At 45.4% G+C, this 25,489-nt stretch overlaps 1 protein-coding gene across 13 annotated transcripts in view; it reads left to right on the forward strand.

The window, feature by feature from the left end:
* Positions 1–25,489, forward strand: part of PCM1 (pericentriolar material 1) — a 108,430-nt gene that overhangs the window by 69,605 nt on the left and 13,336 nt on the right. For 12 of the 13 annotated variants that reach the window (XM_061584821.1, XM_061584812.1, XM_061584819.1 and 9 more), the window contains 8 exons: positions 12,749–12,921; positions 13,015–13,143; positions 15,558–15,678; positions 19,235–19,375; positions 19,726–19,859; positions 20,314–20,448; positions 23,430–23,627; positions 24,747–24,806. In XM_061584821.1, coding sequence (XP_061440805.1) covers positions 12,749–12,921; positions 13,015–13,143; positions 15,558–15,678; positions 19,235–19,375; positions 19,726–19,859; positions 20,314–20,448; positions 23,430–23,627; positions 24,747–24,806 — 1,091 coding nt within the window. The remainder of the gene's footprint in view (positions 1–12,748; positions 12,922–13,014; positions 13,144–15,557; positions 15,679–19,234; positions 19,376–19,725; positions 19,860–20,313; positions 20,449–23,429; positions 23,628–24,746; positions 24,807–25,489) is intronic. The other variant, XM_061584818.1, reaches the window with a different exon arrangement.

The following is a 25,489-nucleotide window of genomic DNA, read 5'->3' on the forward strand; positions in this document are numbered from 1 at the left end:
AACATGGATCTCATTCAGAGCTTGCCAAGCTAATTTAGCTGTTTCTTTATCCTGCACGTATAGCAATTGAGAGTCACTTACTGCCAGGATAATATACGATCTTGCACGTTCATCCAGCCTTCTCCACGGTGCCGGTGGGGGATCAGACGGGGGATCCTCTGTTACAACAGTCCATAAGTCTTCCTTTGTTAGAAACGCCTGCATTCTCAGTCTCCAATTCAAGTAATTAGTTTCGTTCAGATGCTCCAGCGGCATTTCTTGCGAAAGTGAAACTGCCATTTTTCACAGTTTCCTTGCGTCACTTTGGAGAAACGAAACTTCTCTTTTTATTACAGCTTCACTGTATCTGCTCCAGGCTTCTTTTACGATCTGCACAGGCTTCCACTGGCTCCTGTCACCGTCCGTGCTTCCTTCGACAGTCGGCTCAGCTCTGCTGCCTTTCTTTCTTCACTGCACTCTGCTCATGCTCTATTTCTTTCCTGTCTCTGGGCCCATAACCCTTTGTTGGAATTGTGGCTTGCCTGTCAGGGCAGAGCCACTGCGTATAACAGGAATGAATAGAGACAGAACGCTAGAAGTGGTGAAGATGAATCTTTTACTGATCCAATAGCTTAGGTCAGATACAGATACAGATACACGAGCTCTCTCCTTCACAGACATCAAATGCACCCCCCACACCCTGAGCTGTTTCTATGGCGTTATATAGCCTTGGCAGCTTTCCTGCCCAGCCACCTGCAGCCTTCGGTCTGCTCTCTGTCCTTGAGTCCCAGAGTGTGCTTACTTTAACCCTATCCATGTCTTTTTGGAACACTTCGTGTCTCAGCATGCTAACATTGCAAGGGGGGTCTCCCTTACACTGGCTATGGATAGCAGAGTCCAGAATTCCTGTCAGCTCCCCCTATGTGATCTGCCCCTGTTTGTGTGTTACAGATAGGATTCTATAACTCTATATAGGTTCCTTTATTAACTCCGCTTCTGCTGCTGGCCCTGCAACTATTTGATTACTGCTGTTATCTGAACCAGCACAAAGACTGTTATTGCTACAAGGCCTGTGCACCGGTGCCTGTTTCATCAAAACTATTAATACTGCTCTGATGGTGCACCAGACTAACTGATACCTAGTGTGCAAGGTGCTGATACCATATAATCCCTGTCTGGACTGTACATTCTGCCCCATCCGTGGCCGTGTACAAAGGCTGTTGATACCATGCAAAGCTGTTTGGACTGTACATTCTGCCCCATTCGTGGCCGAGTACTAGAGCTGTTGATACTGTGTGAAGCTGTGCAAATATTACTTCTGCTCTATATTGTACCACACCTGTTGATACTGTGCCACGCTATCTAGACATGCATTCTGCCCCATCTGTGGCCGTGTACTAAGTCTGTTCATAGTGTACATTCTGCCCCATCGTGGCAGTGTACTTAGCCATCAGCCAGTGCATTCTGCCCCAGTCGTGTGCCGTGTACTGAGCCTGTTCGGGTCTGTGCATTCTGCCCCATCCGTGGCCGTGTACTGCTACCCTTAAAATATATGATGGCAGAACAGCCAGAGACAACCCAGGCAATCAAGCCGAAACAACAGCCAGAGACAAACCAGATGACCAAGGCTAAACCACCTAAGGCGGTCAAACATAAGCATGCTAAAGCGGGTGCCAAAACCAAACATCTTTCCAGCCACAGCACAACCAAGCGGCCCCGCTATGTCTCTGTTCCAGTTCCAGAAGGGTCAACCCATGCACAGTTAACTACCCTCTTTCATTCTCCTGCTGCGTCCTCTGATGAGGAGGACTTTCCTGGTTTTCCTGAGCAGCCAACGGTCACCCAACCCGGGGCTTACTCTTCTTCACTACCTGTGGGACCGTCCGCACTTCCGCCTATCCAAGAGCAACTGGCTACATCTCCGGGACTGCAGCTGTCCCATGAGTTCATTTCACAACTTCAGGGCATGCTGTCGTTTTTCGCTCAGAGACAGTCACCATCACAAGTTCTCGCTACACCTCCACACAGTGGGGACCAATTTGCTCACAGTGAGACGAACCCTTCATGTTCTCCAAATCCGTTTGACATTGCCAGGGGCACGTTTGTTGATGACGTCTCTTGTGCGGAGGAATCCGCATTTGTGCTGCAAGACGAAGGAGATGACTGGAGTGACCATTCGGAACATGAGCAGTATACATCCTATCGCTTTTTCGATGCCTCAGACTACCAGCCTCTTGCGCGCAGAGTGTTGAACACCCTAGGCCTTCAATCCACTCCAACTGCAGCTGCTACTCCCGCTTTAAAAGGGGCCAGGGTCTTGAAATCCCCCGCTCCAGCAGAACACTATCTTCCTGTGCCAGATCCCATTGCTAAACTGGCCAAGGATGAATGGTCTCACCCTCTACAAGCACGCCGATTTAATAACATTGCGGACAGACTTTATCCTTTGGCCCCGGACTTTACTACCAAGCTGGCCGTCCCTGGCATAGACGAGCCAATTTCCAGTTTAGTTTCCAGATCCCTCTTGCCAAGGGAAGGAGAATCTCATTTAAAGGATGCCACTGAGCGGAGACTGGACTTCGCCTTACGCAAGTCTCATGAGGCCACCGCCTTTTCTATGCGTGCATCTACATCAGCCTCTATTTTTGCCAGGGCAGCGATGATGTGGTTGGACGACCTCATCGAGGATCCCAATCCAGATCCCGTTTCTCTGCGAAGATCGCTAATAAAATTGTGCAAAACAGCTGCTTTCGTGGCCGACGCCACCTTGGACGCGAATCAGCTAGGGGCACGCGCCATGGCGGCTCAGGTTGTGGCCCGACGGACCCTCTGGCTTCGTCACTGGCAGGCTGACTCTACTGCCAGAGTTAATCTATCACGGGCACCTTATGCCGGATCTTTACTTTTCAGTGCGGAGGCACTAAAGGCAGTGCTTGTTGACCCTAAGGACACTGGAAAGCCTCTCGGCCACCGTCAGAAACATCGAGCGCAGACCTTTTAGACGTTTCGTTTCGTACCGTACGTCTCAGCCCTTTCGAGGAACGCGGCCCGGGGGACGAGGCCGCGAGTTCCCAACATATGATTTCTGTTCATCCAGAGGAGGCTGGAATAGACATTTCCTGGGTAGAGGTCAGTACCAGGGCCGCAGAGCCTTCTCAACGTCCTCTTACAGGGGAGGGTCTCGCCAGCGCAGACAGTAATGCAATGCCAGTTGGGGGCAGACTGCTTCTGTTTGGTGAACATTGGCTACGCCCGACTCAGGTCTCCTGGATCAGAGATCTTTTTTGTTATGGATATGCTATTGAGTTTTGGGCAATACCTCCAGACAAGTTTCATCCCTCCCCTTGTCCCAGGGCACCAGCTAGGCACTGCATCATGCAGACTGCGATACGTCACCTCTTGGACATAGCGGCGATAGAGCCAGTCCCCGCGGCTGAGAGGTCGGAAGGGGTGTACTCCCTCCTATTTGCTGTGCCCAAACAAGATATCTCATGGAGGGCGGTATTGGATCTCAAGTTCATTAACCGTTTCATAAAGTATCGCATGTTCAAAATGGAATCCCTCTACTCCATTACAGACAGCCTGCATGAAGGAGACTTCCTGGCTTCTATTGACCTACAGGAACCGTATCTCCATGTACCTATTTGCATTGCCCACAGAAAATTCCTTCGTTTTGCCTTTGGCTCCCAGCACTTCCAATATCGAGTGATGCCATTCGGACTCTCGTCTGCCCCGAGGGTATTTACCAAGGTGCTACTTATTCTAGTGGCTCACCTCAGACTTCAAGGGGTCCATATCTACCCCTACTTGGACGATCTTCTAATACGGGTGAGTTCTAGGGAGTTGGCTCATCGACATCTAACGCTCACGCTCCATGTCTTACAGGCCCACGGCTGGCTAGTCAACTTTGACAAAAGCCATCTACAACCAACCCAACGTCTACAACATCTAGGGGCGATGTTGGACACCCTGCAAGCAACAGTGTTCCGGTCCCCAGATCGCATAACTGCTATCACAGACGTCGCAAGATCCCTGATGCACAAAACATCCGCAGACGTCTTGCTTCTAGCCAGGGCTCTAGGAATGTTGGTGTCCACCATTCACATTGTTCCATGGGCTCGAGCTCATACTCGTCAGCTACAGTGGGCCTTGCTGACGTTCCAACATGACATTGCCAACTCAAACCATCGAGCAATTCTCTTGAGCTCCACACTGTGTTTGTCATTCCGCTGGTGGACAAGGGTAAAACATCTCACCCAGGGCACTCCATTCAGAGAACCCCACAGGACTGTCATCACCACAGATGCCAGTCTCCTCGGCTGGGGAGCCCACTGCAACTCTCAGTTTGTTCAAGGGGTTTGGACCGTAGCAGAACTGGTTCAGAGCATCAATTGGCTGGAGCTAAAGGCTGTCCACTTTGCTCTGCTCCATTTTCAATCTCTGTTCCCCTTGGACCATGTTCTCATTCAAACCTACAACACGTGTGCGAAATCACATTTAAACAGACAAGGGGGAACGAGGTCGCGTTCTTTACAGGATCTAGCTTACCTCATCTTCGACTGGGCAGAACAAAATCTACAGTCCTTGAAAGCAGAGCATCTCAGAGGTATTTGGAATGTGACAGCGGACTGGCTCAGCAGACAAGTCTTTCCAGGAGAATGGAAACTTCATCTGACCATTTTCCATCTTCTCCAGCGTCGATTCAGCCCCTTCTCAGTCAACCTGTTTGCTTCCAGTCGCAATTGCCAGCTTCCCAGGTACTTCACACGATACCTGGACACGACAGCGGAAACAGTGGATGCTTTGTCAATACCGTGGCCGGATGGCCTATTGTACGCCTTCCCTGCAATAGCACTGTTAGCCAGAACCTTGAGGAAGGTGCGGCGCGAGAGGGCACGGCTAGTGCTGATAGCACCATATTGGCCCCGTCGACCGTGGTTCTCGGATCTCCTTGCAATGTCGGTGACGGATCCTTGGCCACTACCAGTCAGGCCAGACCTCCTATCCCAGGGCCCAGTATGTCATCAGGACCCCAAGTGGCTCAACCTAACAGCGTGGCTTTTGAACGGCGACATTTGAGGTCGGCTGGACTGTCGGATGCTGTTATTGACATTATTCTAGCCTCGAGACGACCATCCACCACCCGTATATATCAACATACTTGGGTGGCTTTTTCCAGGTGGTGTCAGACTCAGCACCTCGATCCTTCACAGGCTGCAGTACAACAAGTGCTGCAATATCTTCATAGGGGCCTCATGATGGGACTTAGACCCAACACATTGCGTCGACATGCGTCCACTCTGTCGTCCATTCTTTCAGTGTTCTCCACTGGTGCCCCTATTGCCTCACATCCGTTCATCAAACGCTTCCTCAGAGGCACTGCTCTACGCTCACTGGCTGTAGCCCACCGTTTTCCCTCATGGAGTTTGTCAAAGGTTCCGCAGGCCTTACAACGTCCTCTGTTTGAGCCCCTCAGGACTGTGCCTTTACGTCTGTTGTCATTCAAGGTCCTGTTCCTGATTGCGATTACATCTGCGAGAAGAGTCTCGGAACTGGGCGCATTGTCTTCTGCTCGCCATCTCTGTGTCTTTCACAAGGATTCTGTTGTGCTGAAAACTGATCCTTCCGCTCCAAGGTCAATTCAGTTTTCCATTGCAACCAGGACATTGTTCTTCTTTCATTTTGTCCGAATCCTACCCATCATCTAGAGAAGGCTTGGCATTCGTTGGATGTTCGGAGGGCTCTCAAGACCTAACTCTCCAGGACCCAGGATATATGACAGACTGAGTCTTTGTTTGTATCCTTTAATCCACGTTCTATGGGGCATAAAGTTGCTAATTCTACCTTATCCCGCTGGTTGAGAGCATGTATTACCTTAGCTTATGAGCCCCTTAAGCTTCCAGTTCCACCTAGTATAACAGCTCATTCCACTAGGTCAGCAGCCACTTCGGCTGCTTTTGCTACCAACGCTCCTGTTGCTGATATTTGCAGACCAGCTGTTTGGTCTACCCCACACTCGTTTATAAGGCATTATAAAATAGACCGTTATGCCTCTGCCGATGCCTCTTTTGGCAGACGAGTGTTGCAACAGGTTCTTAATGAGGATTAGGTTGTGGGTGGTCCCTCCCTGTTATGGGCTGCTTTGGTACATCCCGCTTGATGGCATACCTCCTATGGAAAATGGACCGTTGGTCTCACCTGTAGGGTGATTTTCATAGGGAGATATGCCATCACGACCCTCCCAGCAGAGGATACCTAGATATTGGTTGGGAATGTTATATATGCTTGTTACGCTATTTTATTACATTTATCAGTGAAGTCAAGACTTCTATTACTGTTATCTCGCTATTTTAGAGTCATATTATTATGAATGTTGCTATTATGTTATGTTCTTGCTGGTAGGCCCATTGGCCTTTTTTCCTGCATTTTTAGATATTTCTCTTGGACTTGCTGGGAATGAACTGGAGAGTGGGAGGGGCCTGACGCCCCTAGTCTTGACTTCAGAAACATTCTTGCCTTCGGACGATAGGTGGAGCTAATACCTGCTTGATGGCATACCTCCTATGAAAATCACCCTTCAGGTGAGACCAATGGTCCATTTTCCCTGCTCTTTTTTTGAGTGCCATTTTGACTGCCTTTTTTCCTATTGATGTCTCCTTCAGTCTCTAGTGCCTGTCTGTCACTTCCCTTGCCCTTGTTCCTGGATTCTGTCATTGGTTTCCTCCTGTTTCCCCCCCCCTTCCTTGAACAGGGGACAAACAGGACTTTAAGGGCAGTCATAAAGGAAGACGAGGAAGAACATCAGGAATTATTTTTGACACTGCAAGGATTTTTACTTGAGGCAAACCAACAGGAGGGAGTTGGCTCTGCTGAGTTTCACTGCACTCCTCTACCTGTGTATTTATAATTGGGCACCGAGGTCATACCTCTCCCCTCCTCTGTGGGTGTGTTCCACTGGCCTCTCTAATTCTGCTGCTCCCTTCAACTTGTGTGTAATAAGTTGGCTGCCTGAGGTCACACCGTTCCCCTCTTCTGTGGGCGTGTTCTACTGGCCTCCCTCGCTCTAAAGCACCCTCTCCACTTGGGTGTTAGGAAGATGGCTGCTTGAGGTCATACCTCTCCCCTCTTCTGTGGGCGTGTTCTACTGGCCTCTCTCTCATTCTCCACTGCACCCCGCAACCTGTGCGTGTGTTAACTGTATGTGTGCTGCGATACTGAACTCTCTTGCCATGGCCGACCTCTTTTCTGCTACGTCTAGAGCATTAGTTATGAGCACACAACTTATCGATAATGTGCAGCCTATTGTATCACAGTCTATTGCTTCACAGCCATCAATAATTGCGGCTGGGCCTACCGCTAGGGCACCTAAGCGTAAAGCCTCCAAACATACTCCTTCCAAATGTTCAAAAAAGTCCATGAGGCCAAACCGACGGCTGACAGACAATCCCAGTATATCAGTCTTCCTCAACAGAGCCTGGAAACCACTTTCCATTCATCTGCTGACACTTCTGAGGAAGAGTTTGAAGGGTTCCCCACTCAGACCACAGAGGGGTCCCCTCACCATGGGCTTCCTTCTCAACCAATGTCTCCTGAGCAACCGGGTCCGTCCGCGGCCTCATCACAGTCTCAGTTGTCCTTGGATCCTCAAGCGTTTGCTGCTCCTGCTTTTAAACCAGACATTCCTTTCACAATTCAGAGACACACTACTTGGTTCCATCTCCTTTGAGTTGCCGAGGCCAATGCAAGGGGCACAAGCTCCGCTCCACTCCGATGGGGGTCCTCAACACCAGTGGGCCTCCTCTCCTAACCCCTTTGACATTATCCAAGGTAGGATCTCGCGAGGCCAGGAACTGGAGGATGATCTGCTCGATCCTTTCATCTCCCCTGAAGATGACGACGTGGAGTGGAGTGGGGAGACTGAAGGTGAGGAAGAGAGCTCACATCATTTGTTTGATTCTTCAGATTATCTCACCCTTTTCCACAAGACTTTAACTACTCTGGGTCTGGATGGTTCAGTCCCTGACACCTCAGCTGCTCCTGTCAAAGGGGCGAAGGTGTTGAAGGCACCAAAGTTTTCGGCTTGTTTCTTCCCGGTTCCTGATCCTCTCAGTAAATTGGCGAAGGAAGAATGGGGTCATCCTCTTCGAGCACGCTGCATCTCAGCGTTTGCCAACAAGTTTTATTCACTAGACCTGGACTTCATGAAATTTTTGAAAGTTCCCTCAGTGGATGGTCCTGTCTCTGCTCTGGTTTCCAGATTTCTTCTCCTGCAGGAAAATGATTCCATATTCAGAGATCCATCTGAGCGAAGACTTGATTTTGCTCTTCAAAGAACACACGAAGCTTCGACTTACGCTCTGTGAACTTCCTGCACTGCCTCCCTCATCAGCAGAGCTGCGATGATGTGGCTTGATGAATTGCTTGATCAGCCAGACCTTCCACAGGCCGCACTACTCAGGACCTTGGTCAAGCTACACAAGGTGGCACTGTTTGTAGCAGATGTGTTGCTGGACGCAACACAATTTACAGCCAGGGCAATGTCCACAGGAGTAGTGGCTTGCCGTACCCTCTGGCTGCGCCACTGGGATGTGGACAACACCGCACGCATCAACCTGGCCACGGCTCCCTATGCTGGTTCCCTTTTATTCGGGGTGAGGCCCTCAAGGCAGTTCTTGTGGACCCCAAAGACAAACACAAGCCTGTCTTAGCCACTACCAAATGGGATGACTGCAGAGGAAACTGCAGAGTGTCATCTTACCCATACCAGCAGTCCGTTCAGGCTTTGTGGCCCTCTTAGAGGGGCCATGATTTTTGATCCACAAGAGGATATTGGAACAGGCAGCGATTCCCCGGCTGTAGCCAGAACCAGTTCGCTGGTCGCCAGGGACGTACTACACCCTCTGGCTGTGGGGGGAGGCAACAATGCCGATACTGACACCATCCCGATGGGGGCAGGTTCCTACATTTCGCTGAGGCCTGGAGACGTGACAGTGGATGCATGGGTGTGAGATACGGTAACTCAAGGCTACTTGATAGAGTTTTGGCAACTATCTCCTCAAAGATTCATTCTGTCATCCCTCTCCATCTCCCCCGAAAGGTGGATAGTGATGACAGAGGCCATAAACCATTGGCTGTCAGTTGGCGCAATAGAGCCAATGGATCCCCCACATTTTACTCAGATGCCTACTCCATTCTCTTCGTGGTGCCCAAAAAAGATCACTCATGGAAGGCAATCCTCAATCTCAAATTTGTCAACACCTTTGTCAGGCATCAGCACTTCAAAATGGAATCCCTGTCATCGATTGTCGAGTCTCTTCAGGAGAGGGATTATTTGGTTTCTGTTGAGCTCAAGGAAGCCTACCTGCATGTTCCCTTCTTGCCCAACCATCAGCAGTTCCTCAGGTTTGCTTACAACTGTGCTGACTTCCAGTGTCGAGCCCTCTCGTTTGGACTCTCATCAGCTCCAAGAGTGTTCATGAAACTGATGGCAGCTCTGGTGGCACACCTTCGGCTCCCGAGGATCCATATCTACCTCTATCTGGACAACCTTCTGGTGAGGGCTCACTCTGCGTCCCGGGCATACATATACGTCTCACCATCGAATCTCTCAGGGATCACGGCTTCCTTGTGAACCTGAAGAAGAGTCACCTGATTCCAACACAGTGTCTCCTGCACCTGGGCACGGTTTTGGATATGTCATGTGCAACAGTGTTTCTGTCTCTGGATAGCTTCCATCATTCATACTGCTTGTTGTTTGATGAACAAGAGGGTGGAGCACTTGATTTTTCTAGCCAGGGTTCTGGGGCTCTTCATTTCCTGCATTCACATAATTCTTTGGGCTCAACACCATTCTCAATCTCTCCAGTGGGCCCTGCTGCCTTTTCAGCTGGACATAGCCAATTCCAGCCGCAAGAGAGTGTATCTCTAACTTTCTCTCAGGAGGTTGTTTCTTTGGTGGACGATAGTCAGAAACCTGCAGCAAGGGACTCCCTTCAGACAACCGGACAGAGTCCTGATAACCACCAATGCCAGTCTCCTGGGCTGGGGGGCTCATTGCAATTCTTGTTTCATCCAAGGGCGGTGGACAGCTTCTGAGCAGTGCCTCAGCATAAACTTGCTAGAGCTACGAGTGGTACATCTGGCACTCCTTCACTTTCAGTCGCAGATCCAGCTGCTCTACGTACTCATTAGTACCGACAACATCAGTGTGAAGGCGCATTTGAATTGTCAAGGCAGCATGCGGTGACGAGCCCTCCAGGCAGAATCCACGCTCATTTTCAACTGGGCCAAACACCACCTACGCTCCTTGAGAGCAGAACATCTCAGCAGTAATCTCAATGTAGCAGCAGACTGGCTCAGCCAACAATAGATCCTTCCTTGGGAGTGGAAACTGCATCCCAGGATATTTCAACAACTGAACAGTCTATTCAGTCCATTCACCGCCCATCTCTTTGCCTCGGCCCACAACGCCCAACTACGGAGGTTCTTCTCTCGCTGTTTTCAACAGGGTGCCGAAGCAATCAACGTGTTGGTAACTCCCTGGCCAAACGGCACTCTGCTTTCCCTGCAGTACCACTGTTGGCGTGTACAGTCAGGAAAATTCACTGAGAACAGGCTCACATCATTCTCCTGGCCCTGTTCTGGCCACTCAGGCCATGGTTCTCAGACCTGCTGGCTCTGTCAACCCAGGAACCATGGCGCCTGCTACTGTTGCCAGACCTGCTCTCTCAGGGTCCAGTTCGCCATCCAGACCCCGGATGGCTGAGTCTGACAGCGTGGGTGTTGAGCAGTATTACTCGAGGCAGTCGTGGTATTCTAAAGATGTAGTAGCTACCATTTTGGCCTCTAGAAGGCCTTTCACGATCTGTATATATCAAACTACATGGTCAGCTTTTGCTACTTGGTGCTTTAAAGAATGGCTCTGCCCCTCCAGGGTTACTGTTCATCACCTACTTGAATTTCTCCATGTGGGTCACTAGATGGGCCTGAGGCCTAACACTCTACATAGGCAAGCCTCAACTATTTTTGTCTACATGATCGGACCAGTCCTCTCTGGGATCGCGTCCCTTGGTCAAGCATTTCCTGCGAGGAGTCTCTTCTGTCACTGCCGGTAGTTCATAGATTTCCGTCCTGGAGCCTTTCAAAGGTCCTTCAAGCATTACAGCATCCCCCTTTCGAACCGCTCAAGTCTGCATCACTTCGTTTGCTATCGTACAAGGTCCTGTTTCTTGTAGCAGTCACTTCAGCTCGAAGGGTTTCAGATCTGGCAGTGCCATCTTTGCTTCTTTCACAAGGACTCTGCAGTTGCGTCCAGATCCTACATTTTGGCCTAAGGTGGCTTCAGTTTTTCATTATAATCAGGATATTGTTTTGCCCTCCTTTTGTCCTCAGCCCAGTCATCCCTTGGCGGGCCCTGAAGGTTTACCTGGCCAGGACCAGGGACATTCGGCTATCTGAATCCCTTTTCGTTTCTTTTCATCCACGAATTTTGGGGCAAATTCAAAATACTGTCCCATTGGCTGTGGGCTTGCATCACTCTGGCCTATGAAAGTCTGCGGATACCAATGCCTCAAAACATAACAGTGCATTCTATAAGGTTGGTGGCTGCTGTGGCTGGCTTTGCGACCAATGCATCCATCGCAGATATTTGTAGGGCTGCTGCGTGGTCCACTCCTAATACATTTGTTGGACATTACAAAATAGTTTGGCTTCAGCAGACTCCTCTTTTGGTAGGCAAGTTCTGCAGCAAGTGCTCCTATCATCCTAGGCAGATGGGGCCCACCCTACTGGGACGCCTTTAGTACATCCCACCTGATGGTATGCTACCTGGGGGAAACGGACCATTGGCCTCACCTGAAGGGTGGCTTCCCCAGGTGTCATACCATCAGGGCACTCCCTGTTGAGGGTGGCTGCCTAGCATGTTTTTCCAGTGTTTACTGTTTCAGGAATGTTATCTTATTCGGTTCTATTCCACTACAGTTAGACTACACTACTGCTAAGACTTACTCAATGTGCTATTGTTGTTTGGAGTCGAGTTTGTACTTAACAGAATTGCTGCTTCTTGTATATCTCCCTTCCTGAGTGTCTTATGTCTGATGTGAAATGGTCAGATCTGGTGTACAGTTCGTCCGGAATGGAATGGGGTCTAGCCACAAGCAGCAGCCAAAGTCTTGACTCCTACATTGCTGCCTTTGGACACTAGGCAGCACTATAACCCACCTGATGGTATGATACCTTGGGAAACCACCCTTCAGGTGAGACCAGTGGTCCATTTCAAGTGAATTCGTTGTAACAATTAATATGTGGGGTTCCAGTATTAAGTCAGTTATGCTTTGTTTTATTTAGCATCCTTCAGTACAAAAGTTTGGTAGATATTTTTGTTTTCATCTATAAAATACAATATACAGCAATTCATTTGTTATTGTAGTGTAAGTTCTGTAAAAGATGGAAACTGGGACTGTAACCATTGTGCACAGTATTCCTCTTTTGTCTAGAGGCTTTTCAGCAACCTATTTCCAGCAGCAGCCCCTTCCAAGATTGGGAAGCCCTCTAAGAGCAGTTCTCCATGAGGCACAAGGAGCTGCTGCAGGAAGGAAATATCACTCCCCCTCATGCATGAGCAAAGCTACTTTCCACCCACTCAAGAAGGTCAGGGGGCTGAATCCCACCCATTAGACACATCCTCTTCAAAGCTTGCATGTTATCATAGGAGATAAATGTCAGTAGAGAAGAATTATGATAATTATTGATTTCTTTTATCTTTCTACAGAAACAGGCAGTGATCTTTCGATGTTTGAAGCTTTGCGAGACACCATTTATTCTGAAGTAGCTACTTTGATATCTCAAAATGAGTCTCGCCCTCATTTTTTAATTGAACTTTTTCATGAACTCCAGATGCTCAGTACAGACTATTTGAGACAAAGAGCATTGTATGCCTTACAGGTACCTTAAAAACCATGATTTTGGGTCTTGTGTTGTTTTGTTAAGCAAACATTTTCTTAATACAGTCTTTAACAAAATTGTTGCATTATATAGGATATAGTGACCAGACATGCATCTGAAGAAAATGCAAATGGAGAATGTCCAAAACCACTCAGCTCTGCAGGTTGGGCAGGATCAAATTCAGAACTTACTCCTAGTGAAAGCCTTCCAACTACTGATGATGTAAGGGGTTTTGAAAACTTTGGTGTATTTGAAGAAAAATCAACCTTTTTTAAAAAAAGGGGACTTAGATTTCAGTGTAAATGCACTTAATATTAAAAATCTGTATAGATTTGTGCCATTAGACTGGGATGTGAAGATAATTTGTCACAATGGCAAATGAGAATTATGGAAAAGTAAGAAAAATAAATACATACCGTAAAGCTTGTTCATTTTAAGCTGTTGTGTAAATAGATTATGCCCCTCACAAAATTAAATCACTGAAGACTTTAAAGTTTTGTTGACAATTGATCTGCGCTAGAGAAGAGGTGACTTCTGGCCATCTCAGGCTCTTTCCTGTTCTCCACGCAGTATCTTGCAGCATTACCCTTTGGTTTGACTTGTAATTTTTCCCAGGTAGCATGCAATCAGGTGGGTATTAGCACCACCTAGTGTCTAAAGACAGGAATGCATGGGAGTCAAGACTTCTGATGCTTCTTCCTGTCTGATGCCAGTCGATTCCTGCTTTTGTCCTAGGATGGATCCTTCTGCCTTAGCTCTTCGCAAGTCTGTTCTTACGCTACTGTATTTTGTCTTGTATTTTGTGAGCCTGTTCTCTTCCTTATTCTTTTTGATCCCTTGTTTTTTCTAAAAAACCTTTTTCTTCAGTATGGCTAGTCCCAGACTTGAGGCACTGGGGCTTTCCCCCTCTTTGCGTTCTCTTCCTCCTCCTCCTCCAGTTGTCTAAAAGTCGCGGCTTCTTCACCCCCTGCTTGATTGTGGCTTCTTCACCCCCGCTACTCGACCACAGCTTCTCCCCCCCTCCACCCAATTGTGGCTGCACCTGATCATGGTCTGAGGCTGGGGATCACTGACTGCCACTACGGGCAGCGGCTTGGACTGCCCCTGCAGCCACTGATTCCTCTGGTGCTTGCAGCTGAAGTCGCGTCCTTGCTGTCCTTCTTTCTGACCCCCATTTTGGTTCCCTTGCGGTCTCTCTCTCCTGACCACCATTTTGTTTTGTTCCCCCCCCCTCCATTTTCCATTTGTACTCAGTTCCTTTCATGCTCTTTTTGTTGTCTTATTGTTCCTTAGCCCTTTTTGCCTACCCTCCATTTAAAAAAAAAAAATGGTTTTCTTCTGCTTGTCTGTGCTGTACTTAGACTGGGATCTCTGTGCCTCCTTCCTTGCCACATTTCCTCTTCTGACAAGGGGAAAATATTGCTGCCTTTTTGGTCTGCAATTTCACACCCATCTACTGGATATAGTGAACGCTGTCTTGGCTGCCCTTAGTTTTTCTCCCCCCCTATTGGCTGCATTTAAAGCTCAAGCTGCTCCCCCCTACTGTGTGTGGTTAATTCTGTTTTGGCTGCATTTAGAGGTCAGACCACTCCCCTCTACTGTGTGCAGTTAATTCCAGCCTCACTAATCCACTGCACCACTCTACCTGTGCGTATGTTGATTAACTAGAAGTCTATCCAACTAATGCCTGGTACTGCTCCCCTCTATTGTGCATGTGTAACCATGGCTGGGTCATCTCATGCTGATCTTACGGACATCTCACCAGAACAGCAGCACTCTGATATGCACTAGCAGCCATCTCAGCATCTATCAACCTCTCAGGCCTTGGCAGAATCCAAGTCGCATAAGCACAAAGCCTCCAAACCTTTGAAATGCACTAAGAAGTTATATCTCTCTGCTAAGCAGAAGGCTCTAAGGAGGGCTTGCTATGTCAGTGCCCCTACTTCTCGAGGTGACTCATTGGAGGCTATGGTGCAGGAGCAGCCTCGCGGACAACACAAGGTAGAGGCACTTTTTCAATCACGTGTGGACTCCTCTGATGAGGAATTTGAAGGGTTTCCAGACAAGTCTTCCAGGAAGGCCGCTGCGCTCCTTCCTCACCAAACAGTTTCCAAGGTTCAGCATACAGCCCATGCTTCCCCTCAGTTATCTGAGCCACTTGAGTGTTCTCAGACCCAGCCGTCTACTCAGTTTCAACATTCTCCTGATCCACAAGCATGTCTAGACTCCCGCTGTCCTTACACTCCCTTGCAGGGAACTTCTCCTGAACCAGGTCTTTCTTTCTCAGTTCAGAGATGCTCAACTGAACTTCAAAGGCCTTCTCCTGTGCCTGCACCCCAAGCTTGTCCTCTCCCTCTATCTGAGGAACAAAGGTCATCGTCCCCTATGTGGTGCTAATACCCTCCTGATGGCATAATACCTGGGAAAACCACCTTTCAGGTGAGACCAGCGGTCCATTCTTCGTTCTGTGAACTTCACTAAGACTACAGTCCTAAACATGCATACTAGGAAGTATGTCAAAGATGATCTTAATTTAAGATTCTGGAGGGTATTTATGGAAACATGAGAGTTCTGAGAGTGGCAGTTATTTGTGGAACAGCATGTGCTTCAAAACTTGTTCTGTGCATGCTTTTAAGGAGACATTTGAGAAGAACTTTGACCAAGGAGCCTGTGGAGAGTGTGAACGAAATGATGAAGACAATGGCAGTACTATGTCTACATCTTCAAATTTTGAACCGTTTGCTACTGATGAGCTTGGTAAGCATAGATGTAGCAGTTGAACACTATGAAGCAGTAACTTGAAGATCTTTTTTGATTGTCACAACTGTTTATTGACTTTGTAACCCTGATGGACCTGTATTGGGAGAGGGATGGGGGAGTGTGACCATGTTAATATTACTTGATTTCTCACTGGCTTTTGATACCATTTACCATAGTATCTGTCAAAGAACCCTGGAGTCTTTGACCTCAAGACCCCAGGTCCTTGCTTCCTGGACTAATTCCCAACCCCTTGGGCAGTTGTTCCAGGGTAGACACTCCCTGTGCCTCTCCTTACCAGGACAGAGTTACAACCAATGTCAACCCTGCAAGGTAGGTAGACTGCCACCACCCCTCAGCCTGGCTTCCCACTCTGAGTAAGGGGAACTCAGAGCACCCATTAGAATGACAAAGATTCCAAAGAGCAAGAGCTATTGTTATACTCCTTGCCCTGGAGCATTAATAATCAGTAGTCAGTAGCGTTGTAGTCAAGGACTGGATTTAGAGCCAAAACCCTAAAGTAACACACACCAGTAATATCAGGTAGTTTATTAAAAGATACTAGAGTGCACATAAAAAGAGCAGCATACAAATTCCTTTAAGCCCAAATGCCTCAGACTGGGCTAGGCATAGTCAACACATACAACACAGTGAGAGATTCAAACAGACAAAACATAACAAAGCTTACTAGCCTAAACTAATGCTTCAAAAAGTACAAGAGCCTGGTTCCCTTTGGCTCCTTGTACCACAGAACATCCCACAGGCGAGTCAAGATGGAATAGTAACAACTAACTGAAGAATCACCCCTCTTTTTATGGGGTTTGTCTGGCAATAGCAAGAGGGCCAATTAGCCAATCCAGGCACCTCTTTAATTATCCAATCCAGGCACTTCTTTGATGAGGAAACAGCCTAGAAAATTCACACAGGGCTGGACTCTGATTTATGACCCTCAGACCTCCTGACTTTGATATCAGGAAACAGATATGGCTCAGCTACCTTCTCTTAGAAAAACAATCAGCAGTTGGCTGGTATAAGATGTCTTAATTTTCCCAGCACTGAGCATCCCAAGAACCTTTGCAGATATCCCCCACAATTCTCTCTTGCTGAGCCATATTAATTTGGTCACCCTTAACTCAACCTTATCTATTCTTGACAGTATCATCCTGGATTGACTGTATGGATGGGTATTGGAGGCGCTGTACTACAGTGGTTCTCTTCTTACATGCATGGTTGAGTCCAGAGAGCAGGATTGGGGGAGTGCTCTTTGACTCCCTGCCACCTATGCTATGGGGTTCTGCAGGGCACTATGTTGTCTCCAGTGCTATTTAACATTTATATGAAGCCACTAGAATGGTTATTTAGGAGTTTTGGAGCACCGTGCCATCAGTATGCTGATGACATGTAGCTCTACTACTCCATAACATCTGAATCGGGGGAAACTGTGTAAGCCCTGGACCAGTGTCGTAATGCAATGGTAGACTGGATTAGGCCCCAAAAACTGAGTTTGATCCTGGGAAGATGGAGGCTCTGTGGGTAGGTGGTTCCCATGTCCGGAAGATAGAGCAGTGGCCTGTTCTGGATAGGGTTGCACTCTCCTTTACCTTGGGGGTACTTTTGTATACATCTTTTTGACCTTGGGCCAGTCACTGCCTCTCAGCCTCAGAGGAAGGCAATGGTAAAACCTCTCTGAATACCGCTTACCATGAAAACCCTATTCATGGGTCGCCCATAAGTCGGAATCGACTTGAAGGCAGTCCATTCCATTTTTTTTGTCATTAGATGCTCAAGTGACCTTGAAAGCTAGGATTGCCTTTTACCAGCTTTGTCTGGTATGCTATCTGTGGCGGTATACGGATGGGAATAACTTGGACACTGTAGTCCATGAACTAATAGTTTTCCTCTATTCGGCACTGGTTAGGCCTCATCTTGAGTACTGCATGCAGTTCTGGACACCACTATTAAGAAGGATGCAGACTGGACATCCTATTAAGAAGGATGCAGACAAACGAACAGGTTCAGAGGAGGGCAACAAAGATGATTGGGGGACTGGAAACAAAGCCCTATGAGGAGAGACTGAAAGAACTGGGCATGTTTAGCCTGGAGAAGAGAAGATTGAGGGGAAGTACAATAGCACTGTTCAAGTACTTGAAACATAGTCACACTGAGGAGGGCCAGGATCTCTTCTCAGTTGTCCCAGAGTGCAGGGCATGGAATAATGGGCTCAAGTTACAGGAAGTCAGATTTCGACTAAACATCAGGAAAAACTTCCTAACTGTTAGAGCGGTATGACAATGGAACCAATTACCTAGGGAGGTGCTGGGCTCTCCGACACTGGAGACATTCAGGAGGCAGCTGGACAGCCACCTGTCGGGTGTGCTTTGATTTGGATTCCTGCACAGAGCAGGGGGTTGGATTTGATGGCCTTACAGGCCCCTTCCAACTCTATTATTCTGTGATTGGCAACCTTGCATTGGATTATTGCACTGTGCTTTGTGTGGGGCTGCATTTGGGCCAGGTCCGGAAGCTTCTGTTGATGCAGAATGCAATGGCTAGACTGCTGATGGAGGCAGACAGCTGACAGCATGTGATACCCCTGCTAAAACATTTGCAGTAGCTACCCATATGCCACTGGGCCAGGTTCAAGGTTCTTGTGTTGATATACAAAAACCCTGGACAACTTGGGTCCAGGGTACCTTAAGGACCACCTGAGCCCTTATATCCCAGCCCAGTCACTGACATCATCTGGAGGAGTGTTGTTAGTCGTCCCCCCGTGTTACAGAGGCCAGACTAGCCTCAACTAGAAGTCAGGCATTTAGTGTCACTGGTCTCATGTTGTGAAACACTCTTCTGGCAGAGATTTGGCAGGCATCCTCACTTTTGGCTTCCAGGTATCACTTGAAGACTTTTTTTTTATGACAGGCTTATGCAGCTGTTTGAAACGTTTTTGTGTAGCCAATCATTTTAATTGTTTTATATTGTTCTTAAATGTTTTGATGGTGCTGTACACCACTCTGGAAGTTTTGTGACAAGGCGGTATATACATACTTCTATAAACAAATAAATCAGTGTTTCATATCTAGGTCTGTGCAAGGCACCCCCATTTCAGTTTGTGGCCCAATTCAGTGATCCTGATTGCAACCTGGACCAAATTGGGGGGCTGTGCACACCCTCTAATAAAAAATTAGGGTTTTAAAGCCTAATTAAACATGTGGTCTCCCCCTCATCCCCCACAACCTCATGTTTAATCAAGGTTTTAAACCCTAATTAAACCTAATTATGATTGGTGACGGGGGAAGGAGGAGATGATGCAGGCAATCTCTTTCCCCCTCACTGCCCAACCGCCCCTCTTTTGACAGCCCCAGATTGCTGCAGGTAGACCCAACCTGCTCCAAACAGATCAGATCAGCCTGATTCAGGGCCAGAATTTATCCAGACCAAATGCACAACTCTAACAATAACCACACTTTTTCTTCCATTTTTTAATCTACACATATTAGAGTTTGATTTTCAAAAAATTTAAATACATATTGTAAAAGATTTGGTTGCCAAAAAATAGGCAACACTGTGATTCATTTAGATCAGGCACTGGTTCGGATGAGAGAATATGGACGGAAGAAAATGGCAGTCGAAAATAATGTTGACTCCGAGGATGGTTGCTGTAATAATTCCCAGAGTGTTCCTGCTTCTAAATTGGAAGGTATGCTGTACATGTTTGTTGATTTGTCACAATTGTATGTCACGCTTTTTGAAAAGGAACATACACAACCCTCCCCGGCATTCTCCATACAGATAGTGTTCTGGCCTAATCTTAAGAAACAGAACTACATCAGGTGCCTTAACACTGTTTCTGTACATATAAATGTTTCATACTGTTTATAAGCTATTTGTGTAGAAAACAACAGTAATATATTTTACTTCAGTTAATATGCTTTAATCTACTGAAATAAATTGGTAGTCCTCATATAGTCAAATAGATTTGTGACCTGTATTGAACCTGCAGTTTTGTGAAAAGAACATTAATTTGAATATACATTTTTCTCTTTAAAGGTTCAGATACAGTTGAAAGCCATTGTGTACCACAGCCTGCTGAAGTACCTGCTGTTCCTTGTCCTCGAATAGATACTCAACAGCTTGACCGACAAATTAAAGCTATTATGAAAGAGGTTATTCCTTTTCTGAGGGTAATCAAAATTGTTTCAGTAAATGCAGCTCTGAAGACATTTTTCCAGAAATATGTAGTTAGGTTTCTCTTACCGTAGAAGCTACTGTCTTGATCTATAGAGGGGGAGGCTTTTACCTTGTTTTCTTCTCAAACAATAAATGATTTCTTCACAGGACTGCAGAGTTAGCTACAGTTTCTGCAGTTGTGCAGATTTTTGTGTAGAGCAGTTAATATTGTATTTATCTGCATAGCCACTATTGCTCTGGCATACATGTACTGGAAAGATGCCTTATGATCTGTTAGCTGTAAGCAAATATCTGCATTGCTATTCTGGGAAATCAGCTGTGAAACTAGGACAGTCACTTTTTATATAAAATTTCTGGGAATAAAAGCAGGACATGTCAATAAAGGATCATTATCTTTTTATGTGTTTTCATTAAGTGAAGAGTAATTTGTTTTTCATCTATTGGTAGGAACACATGGATGAAGTGTGTTCTACTCAGCTCTTGACCTCAGTAAGACGTATGGTCTTAACCCTTACTCAGCAGAATGATGAGAGCAAAGAATTTGTGAAGATATTTCATAAGCAACTTCGTAGTATTCTACAAGTTAGTATGCAATATGTCTTTTAACTAAGCACTGTTAAGCCTCATTTTCACAATCACTATAATTAGGGGTAATCTACGATGGGTTAAGTTTAGCTTATTACTTTGATGTGAATGTTTCTATGATTGCTTTACCACATCAGTGAATCAGTTGGTTGTACAAAACCTGAGCAACTGAAGCAAAGCAGAGCTCTTTATAAACTTTCGTTGATGTAATGCTAAGCCAAACTATGTTGAGCACAAACAAATGTGTGGGTTCCTACAGAAAAGATTGTGGCCACTTTGCTTCTCTGGTCTTGGTGTTGCCTTATGCTCATGTTTATGTCCAAACCCAGGCTTGTGGTTTATTCTTCTGCAGGCAAACCACAAGCTGTAAGCTGTAGAAAAGAATCTTGGCTACAGCTCATAGGTAAACTACGTCCCTGGGTTTGGATGTAATGGTAAGCCAAACCATAGGTTAGCTCATAGGAGCACAGTGGTGGGAAGACTGGAGGTGGAGCAAAAGTGACTGCAATTTTTTCTCCAGGATCCTACATTTGCTTGTTTGTGCTAAGCCATGGCTTGGCAGTGTGACAGAGTGCTCTGTTCAGAGTTGTTGTTGCTATCGCACCCTTCCTCCCAGCAGTAGCCCAGGGCGGCAAACAAAGCACTAAAAGCACTTTAAAACATCATAAAAACAGGCTTTAAAACATATTAAAACAAAACATCTTTAAAAACATTTTTTGAAAAGCTTTAAAACAATTTTTTTAAAAAAGAAGTTTACAAACATATTAAAAAGCAATTCCAACATAGACACAGACTGGGATAAGGTCTCTGCTTAAAAGGCTTGTTGAAAGAGGAAGGATTGAAATCTTAAGTGTCCTATTTACCAGACTGTAAGCGTGGCAGTTAAGCTGCACCTTAGCTTTCCCTGAAACAGATGCCACGTCAGAGGAGAGAAAGGTAGCTCCCATTCTTCATATTAACATACAGGAAATTTAGGATTTGGGAACAACTGTTCAGACAGATAAGATCAGTTAAACAAGTTTCCTTTACTTATAAAACTATTTAAACATTACTTAAGAGGTAATAAAAGTTAACCAACATAGAATCAAAATAAAAGCAAGTTAAGGCATTGCATACCTTAAAGCATAATAGCTCTAAAGTCCTGATATATACCATAGATATAACACATCAATGCATCCTATTTGATGCAGAGCTGAGACACCTACCTGAGATACCTGAATCTTACAAGGTTAGGGGATGCAAGCATTAGTGAGCCTCTCCTAGGAGAAGACTTATTTGATGCTAGAAGACTGATTTGATACTAAAATGCAGGAATGTTTATAGTAAATGTTCCTTTGAAGATTATAAATTCATGAAATTCCTAGATTAATTGCTGCTTATTGCAATTGTCAGAGAAAAATTAACTATTCTAAAATATAACAAGATGGTACATTCCTCAATATATCTGAATGCATGAAAGAAATACATTAATTTCAGCTACAGAATAACATATTAAATCTCTTAGATGTGGTAAGGTATCTGATATGCATCTCAACATACAAAGAAATTGTCAATTTAAGGTTTTCAACATTTATACAAAAAATTGTCCAGCTAAGTGGAATCACTTAACAGTTCACAATATAGGTAATTAATGTCCTTATCAATGTGATTTAATTGCTCCTAATTGATGGTAGTCACTCTGAGATTTTATGTCTTGGAGATAAGCTTGACGTTTATGGTTTTATGGCTGGAGATGTTTTAGTGTGGCACCAAAGGTGTTCTGGTGTCTATCAGATGCCATGATGGTGGGCCCATCGTGAATAGACAAAGGGATAACTATTCCCTATGTATGAAATTTAATTGTGCCCCATTTGGTTGAGGGGAATTATTAATATGAATATTCTCTGAATCTTCCATCGTCTCTGGGTCCAGCTAGGTTAAAAATGTGAATATTTGCCACAGCAGACTAAAACAAAGTTGTTCAGAGTCCTCAATACACTTTGCATTACCTCATTACTTAAAAGGCAAGACTTCTTACTAAGTGTCACAAACTAACACCACAATATTATGGAGAGCTACTGTGTCCCACCCCAGTCTTTACATATGGCTTACAATAGTTACAGTGCAGTTCAGTAACCAATGGAGTCTAAAGGTTGAATTCTTCCTGTACTATAAACTCAAAAGGTAAGGCATTCTTTTTATCTCTCTTTCTCAGTTCTTTTGCTCATTCTGCACTATGGGGATTTTTGTTGCAGGGTTACAAAACTAACCAAAATGCTGTGTGGGAGATGTATAGGAGAAGTAAGGAAGAATATTTCACAGGGGCTATCCTGTCCTGAGCAGGGGGTTGGACTAAATGCCCTTAAAGGTTTCTTCTAACTTCTCTTATTCTAGATGGATGGTATTGCTTTCCGGTTGGGTGGTTGTAATGTAGAATTGTAGCTTCACTTGCAGTGATTCTGTGTGTCTAGCCACTGAACAGACAAATCTGGGACTTAAGGTCCATCCCTCTGCCACTGACAGCCATCCAGCTTCAACGTAGTGATGAAGCTAGAACTCACCTCAGCATAAGATACCATATCCGTATTGCCTAAATAACTAGTCTGTAGACGGTGTGGCCTTTAACAGCTGCAATTTCCCAGCGTTTGGAGCTTTCCTGACCATGGAAAACTCTTAACACATGTTAAATTGAAAGGTTTGTTAACTGAATTGGTCTCTGGGTTGTTGACCACTCTGGAAGTATAAAAATAAGAGTCAAGAGTTTTGAAATATGCCTGAAAAATAGAGTGCATGTGATGTAGTGGATAGTGTGTTAGACTTGGACTGGGGAGAGTTGACCACGAAGCTTACTAGATGGCCTTGGGCAAATCATGCAGCCAACATGGTAATTGTAAGGAAATATTTGAATAACCCCATATATGCTACCCTGAATTTTTTTTGGGGGGAGGGTGAACTATAAGTGGAGTAAATAAAAACAAAACTGTTTTCTTTTTTGACAGGATTCACTGGCAAAATTTGCTGGTAAGAAATTAAAGGATTGTGGTGAGGATCTTCTTGTGGAGATTTCTGAGGTCTTATTCAATGAATTAGCCTTCTTTAAACTTATGCAAGACTTGGACAACAATAGCCTTACAATAAAGCAAAGATGTAAAAAGAAAATTGAAGCAGATGGAATGATACAGTCCTATGCCAAAGAGGTTTATATCATATTTTAAATATGAGTGATTTCCCCAGGAAATGGAAGTAATATGGATTATTTCTAAAATTAAATTTATTAAATTTCTAAATTTGATCAGCTGTGCTGTCTAATACCACAGTAGAACTTGTTTGAATTATAAATATAGCTACTTTGAGATATAGTTGTGGCCTGTAAGATTCCACTTGTGTCAGGCATAGCACAAAGAACCATGTCACTCCTTGGAGCTGGGAGGTGACTGGTGACAAGCAGGATGACTGACCTTATTGTTTGAAGGCCTAGCTCCCCCAAACCCTGCAAATTGTTCCTATCTAAATGTAAATTGAACCTCACGTTAGACGTGAATCTTGAACATATTGTCAACTTACATACCTACAACAATAAATTACCAGGAATGCATTTACCTTAGTACAACTAGCAACTCATAAATAACATTTGAGTATCTTATTTATTTATTACATTTATATTTCGCCTTTCTTTTTCATGAAACCCAAGGCGGCTTGCATATGGTTCCCAGGAGGTCTCCCATCCAGGCACTGACCAGACCTGACCCTGCTTAACTTCACCAGGGAGCTGGCCTTATGTGCCTGGGACCTAATATCTTCAGTTCTGATTAAAAAGCCATATTTATCCAATTTTGATATAGCAGAACTGCACAAAACAGAAGCATTTATGTGAACTGTTTGCAGTGTCACAGCTAAAATGTCATTGCTAAAACCCAAGTGAGAACAATATCAAAACACCTTTTTTAACCAACTGAAAACTGTTCACATTGCATAGAAGTCTTTGTGCTTAGATTCAAGAGTTAAACCAAGCCCCAAAAAGAGGTAGTGGGGAAAAGTCTGGTAGAAGACATAGTATAAGCCTTGTCTGCAATATGTTTTAATCTTAAAAAGTTGATTTGGGGTGGGCATTGCAGACTAACTAGGTTAATTTGTTCCCAGTGCAAAAGCTGGCTGGTTGCACCAAAGCATACTGGGATAAAGAAGTAATGGTCACTCTCTCATTACTAGCAATCAATTTGATTTCCTTATTAGAGTCAATTCAATCTCTGTCTTAACTGGTTGGTTAGTTGGTTTTGAACAGAAAAGAAATAAACGTTCAATTCTTTGCTATCTAGGCAAAAAGAGCACTTGAAGGAGGAGCTTGTTCATCTACTGAAGATATAGATGAAGACAAAGTAAGATTTTCTCAAATTATGGTGAAAAATTGAGCCTGCCTTGAAAGGTCATTTTAAGTACAATATTAATCTGTCAAGAAATTGTCATTTTTCAACCTATAAAAATTTTTCATTCATTCAAATGCCTAGAAATAAGAACATCTGAGAAGCTATTTGCAAAAGTTCTGTTCCTGGGAAGTCAGGAGTATAATTCCACCCAAAGTGTATTCCAACTGATGAAAAGGGAAGCTTGATTTTCACTGTTTCCTCTTTCTTCCCCCAGCAGTCCCCTGCCCTCCAAAAATCTCTAAAGAGTTGGGGAACTGTGGGAGAAAATACACAAAAATCGCCTCCATCTCCCTTCTACCAGTGGGCAGTGTCCTTTGGATTGGAGTCCATTCTATGATCAGAAGGAGCCCTTCCAGGATCCAAACCAATAAATTTAATGAATTCAACTAAACCTGCTGTTGTGTGAACAGAAGGGTACCTCCCATTCATGGAAATGGCTTTGATCCAGCAAAGGGTCCTCTGTGGAGGAAACGGGGTAGCTACAATTTTTCACTGATTTTTTCCCTTTTCCCCTGCAGCCCCCAGCACCACCTCTTGTGCTGTAACAGAAGGTTTTCCCCAGGTAGGATGCCATCAGGTGGGTTTTAGCACCACCTAGTGTCTGAAGGTAGGAATGCACAGGTGTCAAGACTTGA

Source organism: Rhineura floridana, chromosome 9 (assembly GCF_030035675.1).
Source record: "Rhineura floridana isolate rRhiFlo1 chromosome 9, rRhiFlo1.hap2, whole genome shotgun sequence".
Lineage (NCBI taxonomy): Eukaryota > Metazoa > Chordata > Lepidosauria > Squamata > Rhineuridae > Rhineura > Rhineura floridana.